This window comes from Choloepus didactylus, chromosome 1 (genome assembly GCF_015220235.1).
Source record: "Choloepus didactylus isolate mChoDid1 chromosome 1, mChoDid1.pri, whole genome shotgun sequence".
NCBI lineage: Eukaryota > Metazoa > Chordata > Mammalia > Pilosa > Megalonychidae > Choloepus > Choloepus didactylus.
This window is the reverse complement of record NC_051307.1, coordinates 19,429,758-19,452,180: the sequence shown is the minus strand read 5'-3', so window position 1 is coordinate 19,452,180 and position 22,423 is coordinate 19,429,758. Positions and strand designations below refer to the sequence as shown.

General features: G+C 38.5%; 1 protein-coding gene across 4 annotated transcripts in view; it reads right to left on the bottom strand.

Moving 5' to 3' along the window:
* GRIK1 (glutamate ionotropic receptor kainate type subunit 1) overlaps positions 1-22,423 on the bottom strand; it is a 421,057-nt gene that overhangs the window by 120,433 nt on the left and 278,201 nt on the right. For all 4 annotated transcript variants that reach the window (XM_037826101.1, XM_037825939.1, XM_037826175.1 and 1 more), the window contains exons 4-5: positions 16,806-16,987; positions 694-747 (exon numbers count right to left, since the gene is read on the bottom strand). In XM_037826101.1, coding sequence (XP_037682029.1) covers positions 694-747; positions 16,806-16,987 — 236 coding nt within the window. The remainder of the gene's footprint in view (positions 1-693; positions 748-16,805; positions 16,988-22,423) is intronic.

Sequence of the window (22,423 nt, the reverse complement as noted above, 5' to 3'; positions counted from 1 at the left end):
GAAATTGATTGAGAGATATCAAATCATTTGGTGATTTAAATGTCCTAAATCATTTTCTCTTGATTCTGATAATCTCTCAAAATTTAAGGTCTTAAAGAGTTTCTTTTGTATTTCTGAAAGTTTGAGCTACAGTTTTTCTTATTGGTGCAAAATAGTCAAATGTGCAGAGCATCTCTGAAGTTCTTCTTCTTCAAGGTCTTCAAAACATCTGATAGATGAGCCCTGGTTAACCCAGCTATCTACTGGACACAGCTGGGTAAACTTCATCCTACCAAAGCATGCAGAGACACACTTTGGTGTGCCTTCTAATGTTAAACAGGAATTGTAGATGGTACTTCTTTATGAATAGTTGTCACTTTGGCCATTTCTATTTAATGGAATTTTCATTTTAATTTATTTCTGGATATATACACATTGATGCTAGTTGAAAGAAAGACAGAAAAAGAGAAAAGGAAAGAAAGAAAGAGAGGGAGAAAAGAAGGAAAGAAGGGAGGGAGAGAGGGAAGGAGAGAAAATAAAGGGTAAAAAAGAAAAAATCTGACATTCAGCATTACTGGAATTAGAGGATTCTTAGGAAAGTAAGGCAAATCTCCATGACAATATCCTGTTTTTGACTCTGGTGGGATTGACTTTGAAATAACCCTGTGTGATGTTTCCTATTGTGTGGAAAATATTTCTACTGGATGCTCTTACCAGGGTTGTGAAAAAATAGTGATAATACTCAGTCATCATGCCCATGAACAGAATCTGCAAAAGAGAAATAAAGGGTAAGAATAAGAAACAGAATTATAATAAGAAATAGATAATTAATAGGGTGATCGTAAAAGCTTGGGAGCATAGAACAGGGCAGGGCTTTAGAAACACACAGACTCAGCTGATCAGAAGCCTGAGTGGCTGATGCAGGTGTAGGATTCATCCCATACTCTTGCCGTTTTACTGTGTATGTTTTTACATAGAAATAATGGTTTTGATAATTAATTTTAAATATAGTTTGTGCTCAAAAAATTTTGTTTGAAGTTGTCCACAATGGCATAGGATTTTGCCCTCCCCCTTGTGTATTTTTGAGCATATATATATACGTATATATTTTATTGGTCCCCTTAGCTTTAGCATTTAGCATAGCACCTCCCTCAGAGTAAAACTCATTTAACGTTGAATTCTCAGTGTAGGTACGTAGATATATTTAAATGAGGATTTATAAATGCATATATCTCTGAAACCTTTCTACTGCTCTCCTGTCTTATACCACAGAATGAATACAGGAAAATAGGATTTGTTTATAGGCAGAACCACAGAGACTATTATACAAATTTCTTATTGTCTCATAATCTTGATTCTCAGTTACCCTCTTGGGATCTTGATAGTTCCAGACATTCTGTAAGTGTGTATTGTTTTTACTTTGTGGGTGAAGAGAGGAGAAGCAATTGGGCAGAAATGGCAAGGATACTAGGTAGACATAGAGTTTATTAAACTGTAATCTCAATTTTGGATTCCTGCAAAACTGGTATCAACTGAGAAGAAAAAGTTGCAAGTGATTTGGAGATAAGCTATTGTTTAAATCTTCTAAACAGGGGATCCTTCCCTGGGTCAGGTTACAGTAATGACTATTTGGCCTCTGTACAGAAATGAATAGACAAGACTCAGAAATCAAGTTTCCAAGGCATTTCTCCCACAATGCTGATCAATTCTGGATGCAAATGATAATCCCCTGTGGAAGTTTTTAAATCAGAGATTTGTGGGCTCTCAGAGTGACATTTTGAATTAGAATCTCTGAGAGTGGTTCTTGGATTTCTTTATTCCACACAACAGTTGCGTGTCACTGCTCTATGCAAAACAAGAACATCTGCATTAAAGACTTTCATAATTTCAACTGAAGAGATGGATTGAAAAGGTCTGGGGGAAGACAGTGCAAGTTAGCAGAGGTCCTGGAAGGTGCCTAAGAAATGTGTAAACTAGAACGATTTTACATGAAAGCAAATAAAAAATGAAGAGGCTATTCAGTGATAGCACATAATTTGCATAGAACACCAATCTGACATTTCCTATGCCCTGTCTGCTAACCTGGAAGCCAGAGAAATATTTAGTGAAATTGTAGTGTCATGAAGGTAAGACAAATGATGGAAAACTCGCTCTATGAATCATGAGTCCACAATGTGTAAGTCACTCCTATGGTGAAAACATGACCAGGTGCACAAAAAGATTTTTAAAAGGATAGAATTGCTTTAGGGCCATCAATAACATTTAAAGCCATGCATGGTGAGGCCTTGTTAGCTGGTCTCTTATATCATTTGAGCATAAAGAGCTAACTTGCTAGGGTCAGTAAGGAATCCAATTTTTCACTTTGGTCATTAGATACTGTAGTTGCAGCCAAGGCTATCTTCTGAAAGGAAACTGGAAGTTTTATGTCACCATAGAGAGCAGAACACCCCAACTGAGGCTTTTTTTGAAGCAACCATTTCAACTAACTATTGTCATTATTATTATTTTGTAATAGTAATAGTTGCAGTTGTAGTAATTCCTGATGGCAAATGTTCATTTGATATGCCTCTTATTTAGGATTAGAAAAGAGATGTGGATATGCAATGAATAAACAGCCAGAGGGCCTGCTTTTATTGCAAAAGGAACCCTTGGGTCCTCCAGGTACTCTTTTTATATGGTATACTTTCCTTAGAAAAATCCCTGTTCCCCTTCCTAAGTAATCGTCTGGGTCAGTGCCTCCTGGTTCTTTCCTGGAATTTCCTAGAAATAGGAAATTACAAAAACAAAACAAAACAAAACAAATATGGTCATTAATCTGTGAACACCGGAGAACTTCTTGATGAGAACAACAAAGCCAAAGCACAAAGGTGGTGCTTCTTAAACAATAGTCTTTGTCATGGTCTGTAGACTGATTGAGATTGGTAGCCCGGTCTTCTCATGGTCTATTTTAGAAATAAAAGCATTGTACTCACACTATGATTTCCCTTTGCGTGTTGGTATTTCAACTAAAAGTCATTAAAGAGATTCATAGAACAGTACAAGATAAATTTAATTCTTTTTTCTTAAAATGAAAAAAATATATAATCATGATATGGGGAATTTTCCAGCAGTTCTTTGAAAAACTGACTCCATTCCCACCCAATAAACATTACCTGCTTTGAATTTTGCTACTGTACTTGTCTGCTGGACTGAACAGACAGTGCTGACCTCGGCAATGCGTATACTTTACCAGGGAAGTATTGCTAGGAAGATGTTCTGGCTCTATTTAAATTATTTTTAATGGCTCAAAACCCATCATATAACACACACACTAATATGTAATAAATATGACTATCAATATGTTCATATTGATCACGTGTTACCCTTAATTGCATCTACTATATACATGTTCTTTTAATAATGGTTGATTTCTCATATAATTATTATTATATTACCCTTTGATATTATATAGGTGTCTTAGATTGATACAGAGCAAAAACCCAGTCCTTCAATAACATTAGTTAGCTGCAATAGGGGTGCATTTCAGAAGACTCATCGTGTGGAAGACATTATGCTGTTTGCCAGTTTTCCTTTTGCAGGGCACGTGATGGGATTGCATTCCCTGGTGCTTGGGTGGAGTTCTGTGCTGGTTCTGGACAAGGAGTTGAGAAAGGGACATACATAGCTCACCTGCCATAGATCTCATTCCCACTGACATGTGACTGGTGTGGTTGTCAGAGCCAAGACAGACTGTCCATTTTTGAATAACTGAACTTTTCTGTTTCATGAATACTGTGAGCCATGTAAATGACCTCATTTACATCTTTGTTTTGATTGCTAGGAAGTTTAGGGTCAATATTGTGGATCTCCTGCTAGCAACTAGTCAGGAACATATGATAAAAATCCTATGTGTACTAATTTCATCCAGCTTTATGCTTTTCCTACTTAATTTTCCCCTCTGTGCCCTTTGTGCCAACTCCCCACTCTCCCCCTTTTAAAACAATATTTATCTACATTATTTCAAATGTATTTTTCTACATTGTTTCAATTCTTTGTAGAATAAAGACGGGTACAAATAAATAAATAACAATGGTTGGGACAAGCTGACTAATTTTTATGCATAAAGAGAGATGAACTCCTCAGATCCGAGGTTGCTGAGTTGGGTTCTAGTAAAGGAAAAGAAAGCCTCCAACAAAAGAATTCTTTGTTTCCCAATTTCAGTGGTCACCATTCATAGTAAATCATACTCTGCATCACTGCAGAATCAATGATAAAGACCCAAAATAGATCAACACTAAAAGACTAAAACTCATATACTTATAATATTCCTTTCCCTCTAGATGACATAATCCTTAAATCATTAGTGTCTGGCATCCACATTCAGTTTTTCTCTGTATGATGTGCTGAGCATAGTAAAACCATGTGACTCTTCTGCAGTTTCAGTTACAGAAAATAGCTACTGTTTTCCTTTATTTGTAGCTAAAATGAAATTTCAGACGGCAGAATAGATAACTCAGTGGTCTCACTATTATCAGTTTACCCCAGGACATAGTTATTACTTATTAACAACAGTGACCCCAAATTGGCCCCACTGTTTCCTGGAGTGTGTGCAGCTGAGCCATCAAAACCTTGTTCACAGTAGCACTGACCCTCCTTGGTCTATGACTATTGTTCTTGGCAAAGACTGTCTCTTGGATTTAGTGGGTGAAGTTAAAGTAAAGCCTAGGCAGCACCAAGACCCTATTTAATTTGCTTGCCAGTCCTCACTCAAGTCTAGATGAAGATGATGGAGACAGGGTTTATGGGATCTGACACTTGATGTTGCTGACCGAGGTGGTCTGTAGTTGCATGGAAAATCATTTGGTCAAAGTCTCCCAACAACATATCCAGGTGTCCTAAGAAGCCCGTACCATATTTCAACTGGATCGTTTTCCAGATGACAATACAGTGCTATGGAAACAGCATGAAATAGTTCTTCACAAATTCTCAGAATGTATTTCTTAAACAGTCTATATGTCACAAATAATTGACATAATGCTGCTATTCTTGTAGCGGAAACTCAAAATGGAACCTAGAGTGCTCCTAAGCAATTTTGAGGAGTTCCTGTAATATTGATATGGGTTTTTTATTACTGCTTCTTTCTATTGAAAAACAGATATTTTGGGAAGTTTATATTGACTAACCTGAAGCATATTTCTCCTTTGTTGCCTTCTCAATATGAGGATAAATTCTAAACCATCAGACATGGTTTCTAGTCAATAATTTCAAGTGAACAACTTCCAAATGTGTGACATGCAATGTGGCTAAAATAATGGTTTTCACTCAAGATAGGAATAAGTTTTTTAGGCTTACAGATCTTCAGAAAGCCAGTTGATTGATATCAAATTCTTTACCAGGTCTCAGAACAGCAATTTTAAGAAGGTTTGAGCTCCAGGGGGCTAGTTCTCTCTTCCTTGCCAACTGCACTGCTTTCGGCTGCATCTATGCTAACCTCTGAATGGGATTCTCCTTTTGCCACACAAATTTTAGTACTGGTCATCAGTAGAACATGCAAGATATAAGAAAGCCTTTGAAACAGCCTGTATATCTTTAAAATAAAACAAAACCAAACACTCATGCCACTTTGAATGATTATAACTTTCATCTACTGAAGTAACAATGGAATGTGTAGAAAACGGCATTGAACCCCTCAAAACTCTGAAATATAGGAAAATACCTTTTTTTCTGATGAGAGAGAGACTGAATAATGGCCCCCTGTAGATATCCATAATTCCACCTCCTAGAATTTGTGACTGTGTTAGTTTATGTGGTAAAAGAGACTCTCCAGATAGGATTAAATGAAGGATCTTGAGATGAGGAGATTATTCTGGATTACCTGGGTCGGACAAATGAAATCACAAGGGTGTTCATAAGAGGGAAGCAGGAAAAGCAGAAGGTAGAGAAAGTGATGTGAGAACAGAAGCAGAGAGAGAAAAGAAAAGCAATTTAAGGCTGGGCCACTGCCCAAGGAATGAGGATGGCTTCCAGAAGCTGGGAAAGGCCAAGGAATGAGCTCTCCCCTAAAGCCCACAGAAGAAACACAGTTCTGGTAAGACCTGGATTTTAGACTTCTGCTTCCCAGAAATGGAAGAGACTAAAATTGTGCTGTTTTAAGCATCTAAGTTTGCAGGAATTTGTGGCAGCAGCAATAGGAAACCAATGTACTTCATTTTCTCATCTTTTCCTCACTAAGGTGCATGAGACTGCACCCTTTTGGTGTATTAACATCAAGTGCACATATCAAGAAGAAAAGTGGCTTATTTGAGGTTGACGACTTTCTGAATTCTGCTGTGCACACCCCCCACACATTCACATACACAAACACATATAAACCTCATGCACATACACATGTAAGCTACCCACAAAGATCCTATAGGGTTTTTCCTTCCATTGGAAGACAGGGCTATACGATTTACAAACCCGTGTCCTCCCGCCTCCAAGTTAAATCAAAGAAAAGCAAAGAATACTCTGCAAAGTGTTTCTTCATAGAGTAGCTGCACTACTTAGATGTGCCTTTCAATTTCAACTCTTTTATAAGCTTCTCTCTCCAGAGGCATGGTTGGGAGGAGGAAGAAGGAAGCTGATACTAGCAGTTTTTTTGTTTTTGTTTTTGTTTTTTTAAACTGGGTGGAAACAAAGAGGGGTTTAGTGTAGCTTCAGAAGATAATCCTACCAGAAGAGCCAGATTTCATCACCCAGGTACACAACAGAAGAGATTATGCTATTTACAGAGAACATGCTGTTGAGAACAGAGCAGGAAAAAAAAAAGATTTCCCCTGGCAGAATGAAACAGGCAATCTGGCAAATAGGAAGAGTAGAGCTTTTGAAGGATTACATGAACCTAAAAAAAAAATAAACTGCAGCACCAAGGGGAAATTGGTGGAAAGATGATGTGTAGGAAAGAATACAGTGGAAGAAAAGTTTTAACAGCAAAGTACTGAACAAATTCTAGAAGCTGGAAAGTTAAGGGAGACTATGTGGAGTAAAGTATAATCTTTTTGACATAAGTTTCTTTCAAAATGGCAGTAATAAGCTCTAGACCTCAAATTTGCCTGAAGTTAACTTTTTGAGGGTGAGGGGTACAGTTGTGGAGTAGTTGTCTTACTGGTCTGGTCTCATGAGCTGTCTATAGCTCAGTAAAGTCATCATGAGACAAAACTCCATTCCTCAGCTTTTGGGGCTCAGCGATTTTATTTTGTCAACTTACTCCATAGCTATCAGGTTGAGAACACATTTCTGAATGCATTTGAATCACCTGAGGAGCTTTTAAAAAATACAAATGCTTCAGCCAGATTCTCATATATTCTGATTTATTTGGTCTGGGTTAAGTTCTCGGCATTGATATCTATTAAAAACTCTCTAGATAATTCTGGTGTGCAGCCAGGGTTGAGAACCACTGATTTATTTTAAGCAAACCCATATCTTTAAGCCAGAACAATCATGATCATAGCTACCATTTGCTGAGTCTGTAGAGCTTTACAGACTGCTGGGGAAGAAGTATGTTAGTCTCATCTTATAGATTCATAAAATAAAGCATCATTTCAGTATTTGAACCCAGGTTTGATTTCAATCATGGGCTCTTTGCACTATGTTAATTTATTAATTGATGCTAGAAGGTGTGTGTGTATCAGAAAAATCAATGACTTGCACAAAGTCCTTCTAGTCTTTCAGAACCGAAATGAAAGCATGTGGTTGTTTGCTGAGAGCAAAAATATAACTTCAGGAATATGGGAATTTATCTTAAAGAATGCATCCATTAAGGCAAGAAAACTTGATATGTTGCCTACTTTCATGGGAACTTCCTACTCAATAGCCAGACACAGCTTTAAAAAGTTCTTTGGCCTATGGTTCTGGTGCTGTGAGGTGCCTCACTCACTGTTCTTTCTTTTATCAAAAATTCAGCCCTATGTTGCTCTTCTATTACGGCACTTCTTCATAGTTAATTAGATCCCAGCTTTTCTTGTGATTTTGAATCCCTTGGGTGGTGCTTTGGGAGGCAGGTTAATCTCCTTGTAAAGAAGTCACCTCTCATCAAAAAAGGACAGTTGTGTAAGAAATTGTAACAGTGTTTTTGTTTTTTTTTTTTGCTACAATTGTGCAATAGATATGCTAATAGATATTTCTGTGCAATAGATGTTATAATGGCTGTGGGTACGAGGTGTTGAGGAGAACTTTACAAGCCATGCTAAGCAATGTGTATTTTGCTTGTAAGACTTCGGGGTGAGGTGGAGTGGACACTGAGGAATTTCAAACATGGAGGGAAATGGTCAGAAATTTTATTTATTTAGAATGAACAGGTTCTGAGTCTACATAAAGGCTGGATGGGGAAAAGGAGGGGGAGGGGACTTGTGGCAGAGAAATCAGTTGTACAAGTGCAGGAGGAAGAAGAAGAGATGGAGGAAAGGAGGCTGAACTGAAACATACTCAGAAGGCAGAATCTACAACATGTGGCAATAATAATTAGGAAAAATGAGGGAGAGTCAAGGGGATTCCTAGGTTTGAGTAATTGGACAATGTTTCTAGTTACCAGAAGAGGGGTCAGATGAAGAGGAATGAGTTTGTGGAGCAATGAGCAAGAAGGAATATGCCGTGTGCTCTGCTTGTTAAGTCTGTGGTGCAGATACTTAAGATAAAGAGAAATCTTCGTAAGATACAGAGATTTAGTCAGTCAGGCTGACAGGTTTGGGAAGTACTGTGGAAAAGATTGTAATCCAAGACCTTTGAGCCATGAACTCTAAGAATCACTGTTGTAGTTTTGCCTAGACTTATTAGCACTAACAACAATGAAAGTTTCTAACATGTGGAAGGTTTTATATATCAGTTCTGGGCTTAATGTCTCATTTAATTAATTATTCTCATTTAACTTTTCTCAGAATAATGTGAGGTATATTCTAGTCCATTTCTTTTATACAGATGTGGAAAATAACAAATCACCAGATCCTCTACTAAACGATGACCCCTTAAAATATGTTGGAGTTTTTAATGGCATTTTATTTCCCTTTCACCCCAGCACAGTCTTTGGCACATAGAAGACACTCAATAAATGTTAGCTGGATAAGCGAGTGATATTTATATTTCACAAGACAAGAGAATTTCCCTTAGGACAAGAGAATATGGCTAACAGTTGTGTGGGAGGTTTGGAGAAATGAACATCTTGGCAATCTTGCATTTATGAAGGGTTGAGGAAGCAAAATATGGTTTACATAACAAAGTCATTTTTAACCTACTTCGATCTTCAGAATTTTTAGAGAATCTGACAGAGTCAATGGATCTTTCCCCTCCCCCAAAAACCTCATTCAAGGAAACACACCTCCCCAAATTTTTGAATAAAGCTGGAGCTGAAAGATTCTGCTACAGGCTTAAGGCATGTTCTGATAGACATGCTCAAATTCTTTACATGATTACATCTAAAGTGCCCCCTTCCATTGCAAGGATAATTTCTCCTATCTCCTATTAAAGTCAGATTTTGACTTTAGAGCATTTATGTGATTTTTATTGCCTTCTATTCAGTTTGAAGTAAATGTAAGTTCTTTCTGAAATCTACTCTTTGGAGGCTTCTGAGATTCCTTAAATGGGCATCCTGTACACTAAGAATATGGAAAAACTGCATGCACTTTCAGTAAGTTGTTAGTTATCCATAGAGGTCAATTAATTCTTGTGTATATTTAATGACATACTCATATCTATGAACTGCGTCTTACTGAAAAAAACTATGTGCTCAGGGAATGTAAATAGATGGTAATATCAGTCCAGGAGAGACATAATTAGGATGACAATGCATTGCCACAATAATTATATACTATACCACAAATTATCATCCAGTTAGTATAAATTGAGATTCATCATTATTACATTGTCAGGATTTATCCAAAGTTATGAACTTATCATCAATTAGCTGGCTCAAAGACTCCCAAAGGACTCTAGGAACTTTAAAAAGAATGAACTGCCTAATGAATTCCCTATTTTCTTTGCGAACCTACTAAGTACAAGGTTCCATGTAAGTTCACTGCGTCTAGACACAAGTAAGAGAATTTTTGATCGCTTATATTCCAGGATGCTCAGAACTGAGGGGAACCTTAGCACGTTTTGAATCCAAGATCCAGTTTTAGCAATATGGTGATTGAGATGAAGAGGAATGGATGACTTGCTTAGATTCAGAAGGTCTTTGCTTAGAGGGTCAGAGCAACTCAGGCCATGGGGACATCAAATCCTAGTTTGAAATCCCAGACCTGCCATCGAATGTATCACCTGAAGCCTCATTTTCTCATCTGTAACATGGGAGTTTTTGAGTGGATAAGTAGAGATAATCTCAGTCAAATGCTTAACCTATTCTGGGAGATGATAAGTGACTAATAAATGGCAATTACTTTATTATATTAGGGAAGAGCTGAATTTGCAACTGGGTCCTCCAAGTTTGAATTTACAGCCCCTTACTGCTGTAGGAAGTAGCATTATGATCTCAAACCAGTTTGTAGGCATTGTATAGCTGTACTCTTGTACACTCATTTTAAAGGTCTCTTTTTGCCCTAAGTGGGTAGGGTTTTGTTTTTTGCTTTTTGTTTTTTTTCTTTTCACTGTTTGTTTCCATCACTTTCAATCAGTGTTCACCAAATATTAGTTGAATGAAAGAATGAATTTCTACTACATTCTATACATGGCCATGGGAAAAGCAATATATCAACATTTCTTGAGGACTCATTTGAGCTAGAAATGATTGGATGTTTGAAATTGAAATGAAATGACTGCATTCAAGAAATCTATGGCTTAACCAAAAGTTGTTCCAGTTTCCTTTACTGTGAGGACCAGTTGACATCTTGGTGTACCTAAGAGAGGTATGATAGGATACTTTCTTTTCCTTTTAAATTCTGAGAAAATTTTCAAATCCCATCTCTGCCACTTGCTGGCTTTGTGAACTTGGGCAAGTTATATACTGTCTCTGTGCCCTTGTCAGTTTCTTCTGCACATATATTTCTTGCAAATATAAAATGAGTGATGCATTTCACTTCCTTAGCACAGTAACTAGCACAGAAAGTGTTCATTAAAAAGTAGATCCTAGGGTCTTTGGCCCATCCTAGATATTTATGACTAGAAATTATGCACTTGAAGATCTGACTTAGTGGACACAGGTTCCAAACACAGGCTTGCAACTTGTTAGCGTAGCATGGCTGGACTTGGTGATTTCTGTCCTTAGAGAAGAAGACTGATGATGTGGAAACATGGAATGGGACATACCTAACCATCTCTTTTTGCCCCGGTCACAGCCATTAGGCAAAACTTTCATGAGGAAAGAATGAATGCACACAATTATTTGATTAATTAGCATTGCCACTGCATTTTCTAGCAGAGGGAAGCAGGACATTAAAAAATACATTTTCTCCTTGCCTTTTTTTTTTTTCTGTTAACTGAATGAAAAAAAAAAACAAAACTAAAAACAAAAAAAAAGCAAGAGTGTACAAAAGTTGACAAGAGAAAATGCAATATAATTCTACAAAATATTTTGGTACTAAAATGTTTTATGGAGACTAATGGCACAAATAGAGCTTAATACTGATTGCCTCAAGTATTGCGTGTATTTGGTGGGGGTGGGATGGGGGGGCACCTCTTCTCAGGCACTTGTTCATGTAAATGAGGGAGCAAATTTCCCCAAGTCAAGTCATCTACAGAATGTTCTCACTCATCCACTGGCCTGGCTGCTTTCCAGCCCAGGGACTCAACCAGCCCCAGCCCCACTGCAGCTTCCCAGATGGAGGAAGTGGCACAGTGCCTTCCTCCCTCCCTGTCAGAGAACACATTAGGATTCAGGCTCCTGTGCTGAAACCTTGGCTTGCTTCCTCAATCTTACTCCAGGATTTGAAAATGACAATGCAGCTCTCCAAAGAGCCAAATTTCTTTTCAGGAAGTGGAATCGCAGGCTCCACTGCATTCCAGTTCTTAATAATATAAGACTTCAGAGAATGAAAGAAACCTCCCTTTTGAGGAAACCGAGGCACAGAGGAGTGAATAACCCAAACGATGCTTGGCAGAGTTGAGAATATAACATACTGAGCAGGGTAGAAGGAGGACGATTTAGAAGATTACTAATAAAGCTCATTTTTGGCTCATTCATTCATTCAATTCATTTATTCATGCAACAGAGCTGTACTGAGCACTCACTATGTAACAAGTAACATGCTAGGTGCTGGAAATTTGGGAGAACAAGACAAAGAAGGCTTCTGTCCTCTTGGAGTTCAGTCTAGCAGGAGATATGGACAACCAATGAGTAAAAGTCCTTAATTACAGATTTTTATTGGGGTTACCAAGCGACTAAGTAGAGTGCTATCTTAAGGAATGAACAAGGTATTCTCTTTCACCACTGCTGGAGAGGAATCTTAAAAGCTTACATGAAGCCTACTTTGAGGAAGAATACTCCAGTCTTTGACAACTGCAAGTGCTAAGGCTGTGAAGGAGGAAAGGAGTGGGATGTCACGTGGCCAAGCAGAATGCCCCTGGAGCCCGAGTATTGAAGGGCGGAGGCCAGCAAGGAGGCTGGAGAGAGAGGCAAGTCGGGTCTTACAGGCCACAGATTTTGTATTAAGATACAGGGAAGTCAAGGGAACATGCTCAGTACCTAGTAAATCTATTATTATTGTCTCTGAGCTTCAATTTTCCACTGCAAAAGAGCTCACCTCTCAATACCAAATATACAAAAGGACAACATCCAGACCCTATATAAAAATAGAACTCTGGTCCTCAACCTCTGTAGAACCAACCGTGAAGCCATACTATGACCTCTGTAGCAACTGACCTTGACCCCAAATGGTCAGGATTTGACCAACAGCTTGCCTGATTTTTGCCCCCACTCTCTCCAAATTAGGACCAACTGGAGAAAGTCAAATATGCTCCTCTAATCACACAGAGCAATCAGGGCATGCTTGAAGCCTTTCCTTCTGTCCACCATAATGCTTTTCCACCCCTTTGTCTATCTTTGAGTGTCTGCCAATCTCAAGTGGTGGTGGCTGACTTCCTTGCAGCAAGCTCTGAATAAACAATCTGTGCTTTTTTCTAATTTGAGTGGGGAGTGGGAGTGAGGAGGAGCTGGGGAGCCAGGGATTCCATACAGGATGCAGATTAAGGAGAGAGCAGCAGGACACCTGCTGAACTGGGCAGTGGTGGCTGGAGAAAGACACAAGGGGATACTGTATAATCATGTGCCTACTGCTGGCTGTTGGGGAAACTTTCAGGCCTCAGAAATTCATGAAGACAGTGTGTTCATACTAAAGGCTCTGCTCCTCTGTAGCCTAATTAAGTCTTGACATTTGCATTTCTAACTAATTTTTGAGAAATAACTTCTCAGATTCTCATCATATAGTACTTATTCAATATGAATGGTAATAATTGATTTGCTGGAGTGATTAGCAAGCCCAAGAATAACTATAGACATCTCCCCAATTTTTACTTTCAGATAAATGTCAAATATCTTCTTTAAAGTGAATATGATTTTTTTTTTCTTAAAAGTTATTAAAAAGTGGGAAAGTATGATGAAGGTACAGAGACTTGCAGGGGAATGACATGAAATGCACACAAGAAGAAAGCCAAATTGACCTGGGAGAGAAAATTTTCTCAGCAGTGATTTTAGACACACACAAAAGGCAAAGCTATTAATATCAAGTTCATCTAAAAGAGACCAGCAGCAAGTAGTTGCATTTTTCCAGATGTTTCTGGAAGCCTATAGAGTGGTAATCCTTTCTGAACGGGGGCTTCACGGTGAAATGACCACACAGGCTCTAAGATTAGATGATCTGGAGACCATATGGTAGCCTGGTTACTAAGTGACCTTGTTTGGACCACTTAACCTACCTGAGCTTCTGCACCCTTACCTCCGAAATGAACACACCAAACTTTCCTCGTGGGGCTGTTTAGGATTGCGTGAGATGGATTATAGGATGCCAGCCTCTGATTAGCACCTGGAAGAGCACTCAGTAAATGATGCAATTTCCTTCCTTCCTTTCCTTTCCTCTGGTTGATAGAGATGGATGGACTGATAGCCGGAATCTGGAACCTGAATTCGTGAATCCTTGGCCTCCCTAGGCAAGTGCTCGGCAGACAGTAGACTTTGTTTCTAGAGGTCATTGCCCAAGGCTAAATTAAAATGGATCACTGAGTACATGGGCTTCATTTGGACCATAATAGAAAGTTCTAAAGTCTCTTGTATCACTTTTCACACTATAGCAGTCTCTTCAAGGTCCAAAAGCAACCCCAGTGAGCCAACCTGAGTCCTTTGCTGCCATTTCAAAAGGAGCAATTGTGCTTTCACATGCCATAAAATAGAGATTTCATGTGGGAACCTTTGCAAAGGGTTCACTTCAACATTCTCCACCCCCTAACCCCCAAATTTTGCAGATCATTAACCTAAAGCAAAAACTTCCCACAAGCCTTACAGCCAATCTTAGCACTGAAATGATTAGGAAAAGTAACATAAGATAAAACATGATAAAACACAGGTTTTGTGTCAATGGTTGGAGCAAAAGCTGAACTAGATACTATCCCTACCCTTCTTCCCCCACCAAACATTTCCAGGGAGAGCTTCTCTTAGAGGGTTTGTTTGTTTGTCTGCTTGTTTTAATTGTCCTTTAAATAATGTAATTGCTAGATTACCAGGAAAGAGCTGCTTATATCAAAGGAATTTTATGTCTAAATTTGTCAAAATAAGAGGAGAAACTTGAGCAGCCCTTCCCAATGCTCACCATGTACATCTCTTGCTTCCTCCAGGCCTGCCCTTTGGGAGGCATGTGGCTAGTTATGTGAGTCGAATGGGTATGTAACAAAGAGAAGCCTCATCAGCAAATCATTCTCTTAAATGGAACAGAAGTCCCCAGCTTGATTGTAACAGGCTCCTGGGAAGGGATGCTTCTTTGCATTTTGAGGGCTACACATAAAATTTGGGTCTTTTCCTCGGTTCTGGCCCACACTCCATTACACACTTTAATGAACTGTATTAAAATTATCAAATGAAGCCTTAAAATAAAGGGCTGCTGATTGTATTTATTTACCTTGAAAGTTCTTTAGCTATTGAAATCACTACAATGTGCTTGCTTTCTTTATTGAGACATAATTATAATATCTAAAGATTTATTAATGTAACTATGGTCTAGAAGTAAATTAAAGATACTCATTACTTAACTGGAGAAGCAACATCTCATAGAAGAGAAAGCACTGGGTGGAAGAGAGGAGGCTGAGCTCCTGTACTTGGATGTGTGATTCTGAAAAAGTCATTTTACCTCCTGGAAAGTGAGAGGATTAGACTTGAGGATGCCTATGACTGCTTTGTACAGCAAATATGTTCTATGATTCTAAATAGGTTTTTAAAATGTAATTATCAGAGGCTAATAGAGACATCTCAATGACTTTCTTGATTGTCTGCTTTCAGTGCAATTCAGAACTGAATTCTGAACTCAATGGCTTCACAGAGAGATGTGGTGCAAGAATGAGATCCAGCACTAGAGACTGAAGCCATATGGCTGGTTCAAGAGAGCTCTTCCAGGTGAGTCAGGAATCCACAATTCTGTGTTAATGTGCATAGCTGCTCTAGTTTTGAAACTATGATCCATTATCAATCAATCACAGAGCACATGCCAGAACTTTTAAACTAGTGAGTGCAATGACAGCTTATGTCACTTTTGATAAGAACATGGCCTTATGCCGTGGTAACATTTAGGCTAAACATAAAGAGATGCCCATTAGTCCACATAAATGTAACCTGGCTATTTATTCCAACTTTCCCCCCAGTTTCAGTCTTCCTGATCTTTTATTAATGCTTCTATTTTAAACATTTGGCTAGCCTTTCCCTTGTCTTTGTCTATGCTAGGGTTTCTCAGCATTGGCTCTATTGACATTTTAGGCTAGACAGTTCTTTGTTGCTGTGCATGTGTGTGTGTGTGTGTGTGTGTGTGTGTGTGGAGGGTGTGTCCCGTGCACTATGGGATGTTTGGCAGCATCCTCTACCACCGACTGCCACCAGAATGCCCCCTGCCCCCATGATGACAACCTAAAATATCTCCAGACATTGCCAAAGGTCCCAGGGTGGGAGTCGGGGGTGGGGGCAAAAATCACTCCAGGTTGAGAGGCAGTCAGTTGATGCTGATTGCTTTTCTACTTTTGGATTTTCTTTCTTGGGCTATATCCTGAATATTTCCAGTGCTATATCCTGAAGTGCTCAGAAATTATTACTCCATGGTTGTTGTTATCCTTAACGTTATGAACATCTTTCACCTATATTTGACATCAGAAGTTGCCAGGTGTTTCCACCTGTTTTACCCGTGGAGATTAATGCCTGGCAGCTCACCGTCTGTACCAGAAGAGGGAAGCATCTCTCAGACACTGCCCTGTGACCCTCTTAGCTCTGTTCGGAATAGTGAATGCTTGACAAAAGAGGTCTTGCCATGAGGAGGATATATTTAGGACATGTCAGACATTGTATAAATGAAATCTGGCTCAGTCTTCTCAAGAGACATAAAAAAAAAAAAAAGGATGCTTAATCACTTTGAAATGATAGCCCTCTTTTCTCAACCTCTGCTGGCAAGGTCCACATACCTTCCAGTACGTACACTGGACCACACATCTGCAACTACATCCCTACAGGTGGCTTCAAAGAAGTCACCTGAGCTTCCCAAGCAGCTCCGCTCTTTAAAATGATTCTGAAAGCTGCAATTTTCACCCTAAACTGTCCTGTAGCAGTTTTGTCATGCTGCCCTAAGTGAAAACTGGATGGCATTTTCGGAAAGGGATATGAATATTTCCCCCACACTTCCACCTCCTCCCCATCCCCTTACCTGCTTAAGGATTTCAGCGGCTGTTTCATGTGAACAATCAAATATCACATAGAACTCCTTGCCCTTTTTCATCTCCTTGAGTAAAGGCTTGGCATCTTTATTCCCAGAGGGAAGCTGACGGATTTTGATTTTAATATTATATCTGGAGGGAGCTTTGATGAGCTCTTGCAGACGAATTAGACCTAGAAAATGACATCCAATCAGGTAACAGAGTTTTCTCTAGAAAGAGTATTGTTTATTGCCATTTACAGTCAAACTCATGTCATTTCTGAAATACATCAAGAGGCCACCTACCTAAAAGTTACACTGTTAACTTCCTATTTCTCCTTCCCCTTTCTGTGGTGGATTAAATTATGTTCCTTTTTTGGGCATGTGTGGCTTGGAAGTACAATTTCTCAAGTGCATTGTGAACGCAATTGTCCTCTCCAGCTTTCATCCAACACCTCAGGTCTTCAACAAATCAAGTCTGCAGCTGTGAAACTCTTACTAACAAAATTTCAAATTTCCAAAGGAGCTTAAAAAAAATAGAAAAACTCCTGCTCACTTAAAAGGCCAATAGAATACTAGGATTTCTTTCGGGTGTAAACTTCCGTAAGCCTTTCTCATCAAATATTCATATATAATATACTGTTTACCAGTTAATTAGTTTGGTTGCTTTATATAGTCTTCCAGTTCCTGCCATATAAACTATTTTTAAATAGCTCATTACATTCTGTTTCTAATTATGATTGAATGTTGAATTGGAAAATCCTTACTTGATTTCTTAAAAAGACCACTGAATTTTTAGAAATTATGATAAAAGCAGAAACAAAATGCTTTAAAAGTTCATCATTGGTGACTGTAGGAAAGAGTATTCAGCTGTCAACTATATGGAGAATATTCGATTTGCCATATGTATGTATGACTCTACTGAGCTGCTTTACTAGCACAGGACAAACAGGTATAAAAAGCCTCTGTCTAATTTCCCTGAATTTTAACTGGTACTTGCTACACTGTGTGATGCTGCCTTTCACTTAAGGGCTCCCATTACATTGGAAAATTGACTCAGTGTTCTGTGCCATTAAGATTTGTCAGCTTCAAGCAATCAACAAGGAATGTTAAGCTTTATGAGTATTCAGATGGATATTGTGGTGTGAGTTATGCAAGATACAGCATGGATGCCAGCTACTTCCAGATTGGATGCATTTCTTTCTTTTTCTTGTTTTATTTATTTAGTTATTTTTTTTTTTCCCAGAAGCCACATTTTTTTTTGTGGCTCAAATGTTTCTCAAACATTATGGGTAGCTTAGGTTCTGATGTGCAGTATGTTTGTAATTATGCTATTCTTTAGAGCAAATGGATGGTGATGTGGGAGAGAATTACAGAACCATACCAAGACTTCGTGCTCATTTTGCTTTTTTTTTTTTTTAACATAAAAATAGATATTGTTAGGAGGATAACTTTCCTGGGCTCTTGCTTCTTTTCAAGTTCAGATCAGTTACTGTGGTTGAAGGCTCTCAGGTACCATAATGAGCTGTTTCTTCTCTTACCTTGTCATTTGTCCTGAGCCACTGATGAGTACTTAAAATGGAAAGAACCTGAGCACATTGAACTGTACATTTGTTATTTGTAATATTTGGTAGTCCTCACAGTAATTCTATGAGGCAAGCATTATTGTCTTCATTTTATAACCAGGGAATTGAGACTCAGAGTAATTAGGTAATTTACTTAGGATTTTATGAACAGGAGGAGTGGGATTAAAATTGATGTTTGTGAGTCCAATATTCAGTCTTTCCATTTCACCATCCAGCTCAGGATTGTTTGATAAGATGGGGAAAAAATAGAAACAGGGACCCATTCTCTTTTTTTTTTCTTTCTTCTTTTCCCCAGGCAACCTGCATCTCTTTTTTTCTCTCCTATTGCCCTCCTGCTTTGCAACCACATATTTCCACAAGGGAGAGAGTTTGATGTGGCCTTTAAATAAAATGGGAATTTTTTTTTAATGTTCAGTTCATATTGTGCAATGAACTTATTCTTTTGTTCTTTACTGAATGGAGTGTTATTTTCGAAGTACCTCTCCTTATCATGTGACTTACATGCACGTTTGTGGCATTTAAAGTTGACTTACAGTTTCTCACTTCCTTCATCATTTCTATGGGGAAACATTTCATAGATGCTCATTATGTGCTGAGCCCCATACTGCCGGGAGTGTACAGTGAACACATCCTGCTTTCAAAATTTGATAACCTATAGGAGGATTTTGCCCTAACAACTCTCGTGAGGTGGATGGGGCAGCCATCACTACTGAGTTTTATAGGTTATGAACTGATCCTGATGGAGGCTAGATGACTTACCCAAGGTCATCTAGCTGATAAGTGGTGGATCTGGGGGCTCCAAGCCTAAATCTAGGGCTCTTTCTAAAATCTGTGCTTCCCCACCCCTACTTTTGGATTTCAGATCAACTCATTTACTAACTAAATAACAAACTACAAAATACAAATAATGAAGGAACAAATGGATGAATGAACAAACTAGAGGATGAAAACTGTCCAGCATAAAAATGTTCACCCTTTATTATTTGCCAGGAGGCCATTAATAAACAACCCCTCCCCATCAACAAACTACTATCTATTTCCACAACTGTTTCATAAAAGAAAGTATATTTTAATACCAGTAGAGTAGAAAGGAGATCAACTGAGTATAAAAGATGAGTTTCTAATTGGAATAAATTTATCTTTATTAAAAACTCACTACTCAGTCCCTGCTTTTCTTCTTTTGCCTGCATACAGAAAAATGGGCCTCTGGAAAGCAGAGGACCAGCAGATTTAAAGATTAAATACAGACCAAAGTTGTGGGAAGAGCAATGAGCAGGGAAAAGTGACATTTACATTTTTCTTCCCCAAGCACTTGTTTGCTTAGGAAAAGCCATTCTGCCTCCATTAGCAGATGATGTCAAATTTACAATTCAAATGAAAAATTCACAGAAGACAAAATTTAGATGAAGCTTTCCATTATATTTGCATTTGAGATCCATCAATCGTTAACATTTCATAGTAACTAGGGATAGCTAAAAATTATTTATTTGCTAAACAAATTATTACTTTTCAGGGAAAGGAAATTGATTTAGGCCAACTCTTAACTTTGCCATTCGTTCTTCTGTGTTTGGATGCGAGATCTGAAGAGGTGACCGTACTCTTTCAGAACTCATCTCCAGCTGCAGAGGACGTGGGGGTGCATGCAGAGATGGTAAAAGTGATTATTCTTCTAGCCCACCAGGGTGGAGGGACTTTAAAAATAAAATGCCGATAAGGATACAATGAGGCATTCTAATTGTAGAATGGATATTCTGCAATAAAAGTGACCTGGACTCTTCAAATATGTCAATGCTGTGATGGACAAAGGAAAGCTGAACTGTTCTACATCAACGGAGACTTAAAGAGACAAGACAGCTACGTGCAGTGAGTGATCCTGGATTGAATCCTGGGTCCAAAAAAAGTGCTGTAAGGATGATTATTGGGACAATTGGTGAAACTGGAATATATATTAGATGATTATATTTTATCACTGTGAAATTTCCTGTGTTTGAAAATTGCAATGTGGATATACAGGTGAGTCCTTGTGCTTAGAAACATGTTAATGGATTTAGAGGTAAAAGTCTTGATGTCCACAACATACTTTCAAATTGTTCAGCAATGCTACTGTTATTAATATTATGTTGTTGTTGTTTTTATATTGAGAAAATCATATACCATTAAAGCAAAGGTGGCAAAATGATAACTGCCAAATCTCAGTGAATGGTGTTTAGAGGTTCCTTGTACACCTTTTGCAAATTTTCTCTAAGTTTAAAGCTCTCTGAATAAAAAGACAAAAAAAATGCAGCTATAAAATAATATCTTAAGAGCCTTCTCCCCCAACTCGGGTTCCCAGGAATGTAATTTGACAAAGCACCTACGGTTTGAAAAGTGTTGTGGAGAAAGGAGCCTGTTTATTTCACGTAAGTTGGAGTTAGGCTCTGCAAATAGAGATAACTTTCAAAATCCTCCAATGGCCAATTCTAAACACTTGCTCTGGTCACATAGCGACTCTGTACGCTCAGATATGACACAGAAATAATGCTGATTTGCTGGAGCAAGTTACTCTGGGAAGAGGTGGAGCATATGGAGGCAGAAAATAAAGAACCTATTTCCAGCGGATGATTAAAATTTCCCATGCCTTCTCCTTAAATAATAATAAACTTTGCTATTTACATTGCCCCTTTTTATGAAGTATGCTACACGCCTTATAAATAGCCCAATAAACCTTGGAATATACCTCTGAGGTGGTAGGTGTCAACACTATTTTACAGTGTGGAAAGCAAGGCACAGTGAGGTTAATTGCTCTGATCAGCCCTGAAAATGAGTCACAGATGCCTGGAATTGGAAGGGACTTCAAAGGTCAGCCCCTTACTTGATGAATCCCCTCTACACAGCCACTGCGGAACACCTTTCCGTTTGGAAATTTCTCTACCTCCCGAGGCAGTCCAATCCATTTATAGACAGCCCTTGTTATATTTAAAGATTATCAGTTCAAAGAAGAGTACCTAGTTTTTCTTGAGTCTTAATCCACTTCCCTGTTCATCAAACCACAGCAGTGGGTTTGATGCTATAAAAATGAATGCGACAAACCCTTGGGACCCAAAGATGAGATCGCACATTTTAAATGTTAATTCTGTCTTCATTTGAACTTAGGAACAGGCAAAATGGCATTTCACAAACTTGTTGGCCTATTAATATACCCGAATCTAATAGGATTCTTAAGGTGATCTAAGCATAAAGTGTGCACCCTCCAGACAGAAGGAAAAATCAGAACTGAGCAATGGAAATGCAGTAATAATGAGTGAAAATCTTCATACATATGATTGTTCAAAAGCAAAACAACTTGTTTGGAGACTACCCAAAAGGAAAGGTATTTCCTTTGATCGCAAAGGGCCTCATAGGAGAATTTGGTCTACGTATTTGAGATTAATTGTGCGACAGTTAGCTCCATCTGTGTATTTTGGTCCTGCATTGTGACTAATAGCCCTGGTCGCTAAATAATATAACTGGCATGCAGTGGTTAAGGAATGGTTTCCTGGGCAGAAGTCTGATGATTTAAATAGGGTTTTGGTCACAGCTGGGGTGTGTGAATATGGAAGGCAGAAAAGAGTGAGGGATAGAACAAAGGAAGGATACTTGATTGCCAGGTTGGTACTGACTGCCAGATTTTCCATTCTCCATTTCATCCAGGTAGAATTGTAGGAAGGCATGTAGTGGATGTGTTTTAGCTGGCCCTGCTGCTCATAATAACATGGAAGGGTGACGTGTGACTCCTGAAGGTGAAATGAGTCACTTATTCTTTTATTTGGTGCTGACTGTGTACAGAGAAACTTTCATTTTGGTTTGGTTACCCATGCCAAAATATTAATTTTCTTCAAGTTCAAATTTTAGGCTTGTCAAAATGAATAGTTTTGGCAATTAATTGGTTCTGTTTTCTTTGAGGAAATGGAAGGGAATATAATAGGTGTAACAAATAGAAGTCACTGTCTAAAATGCAGGTGTAAGAGTAGCTACTTTACTCATTCACACGATGATTGAGAGTAGTAAATGAGTTCATTATGTATA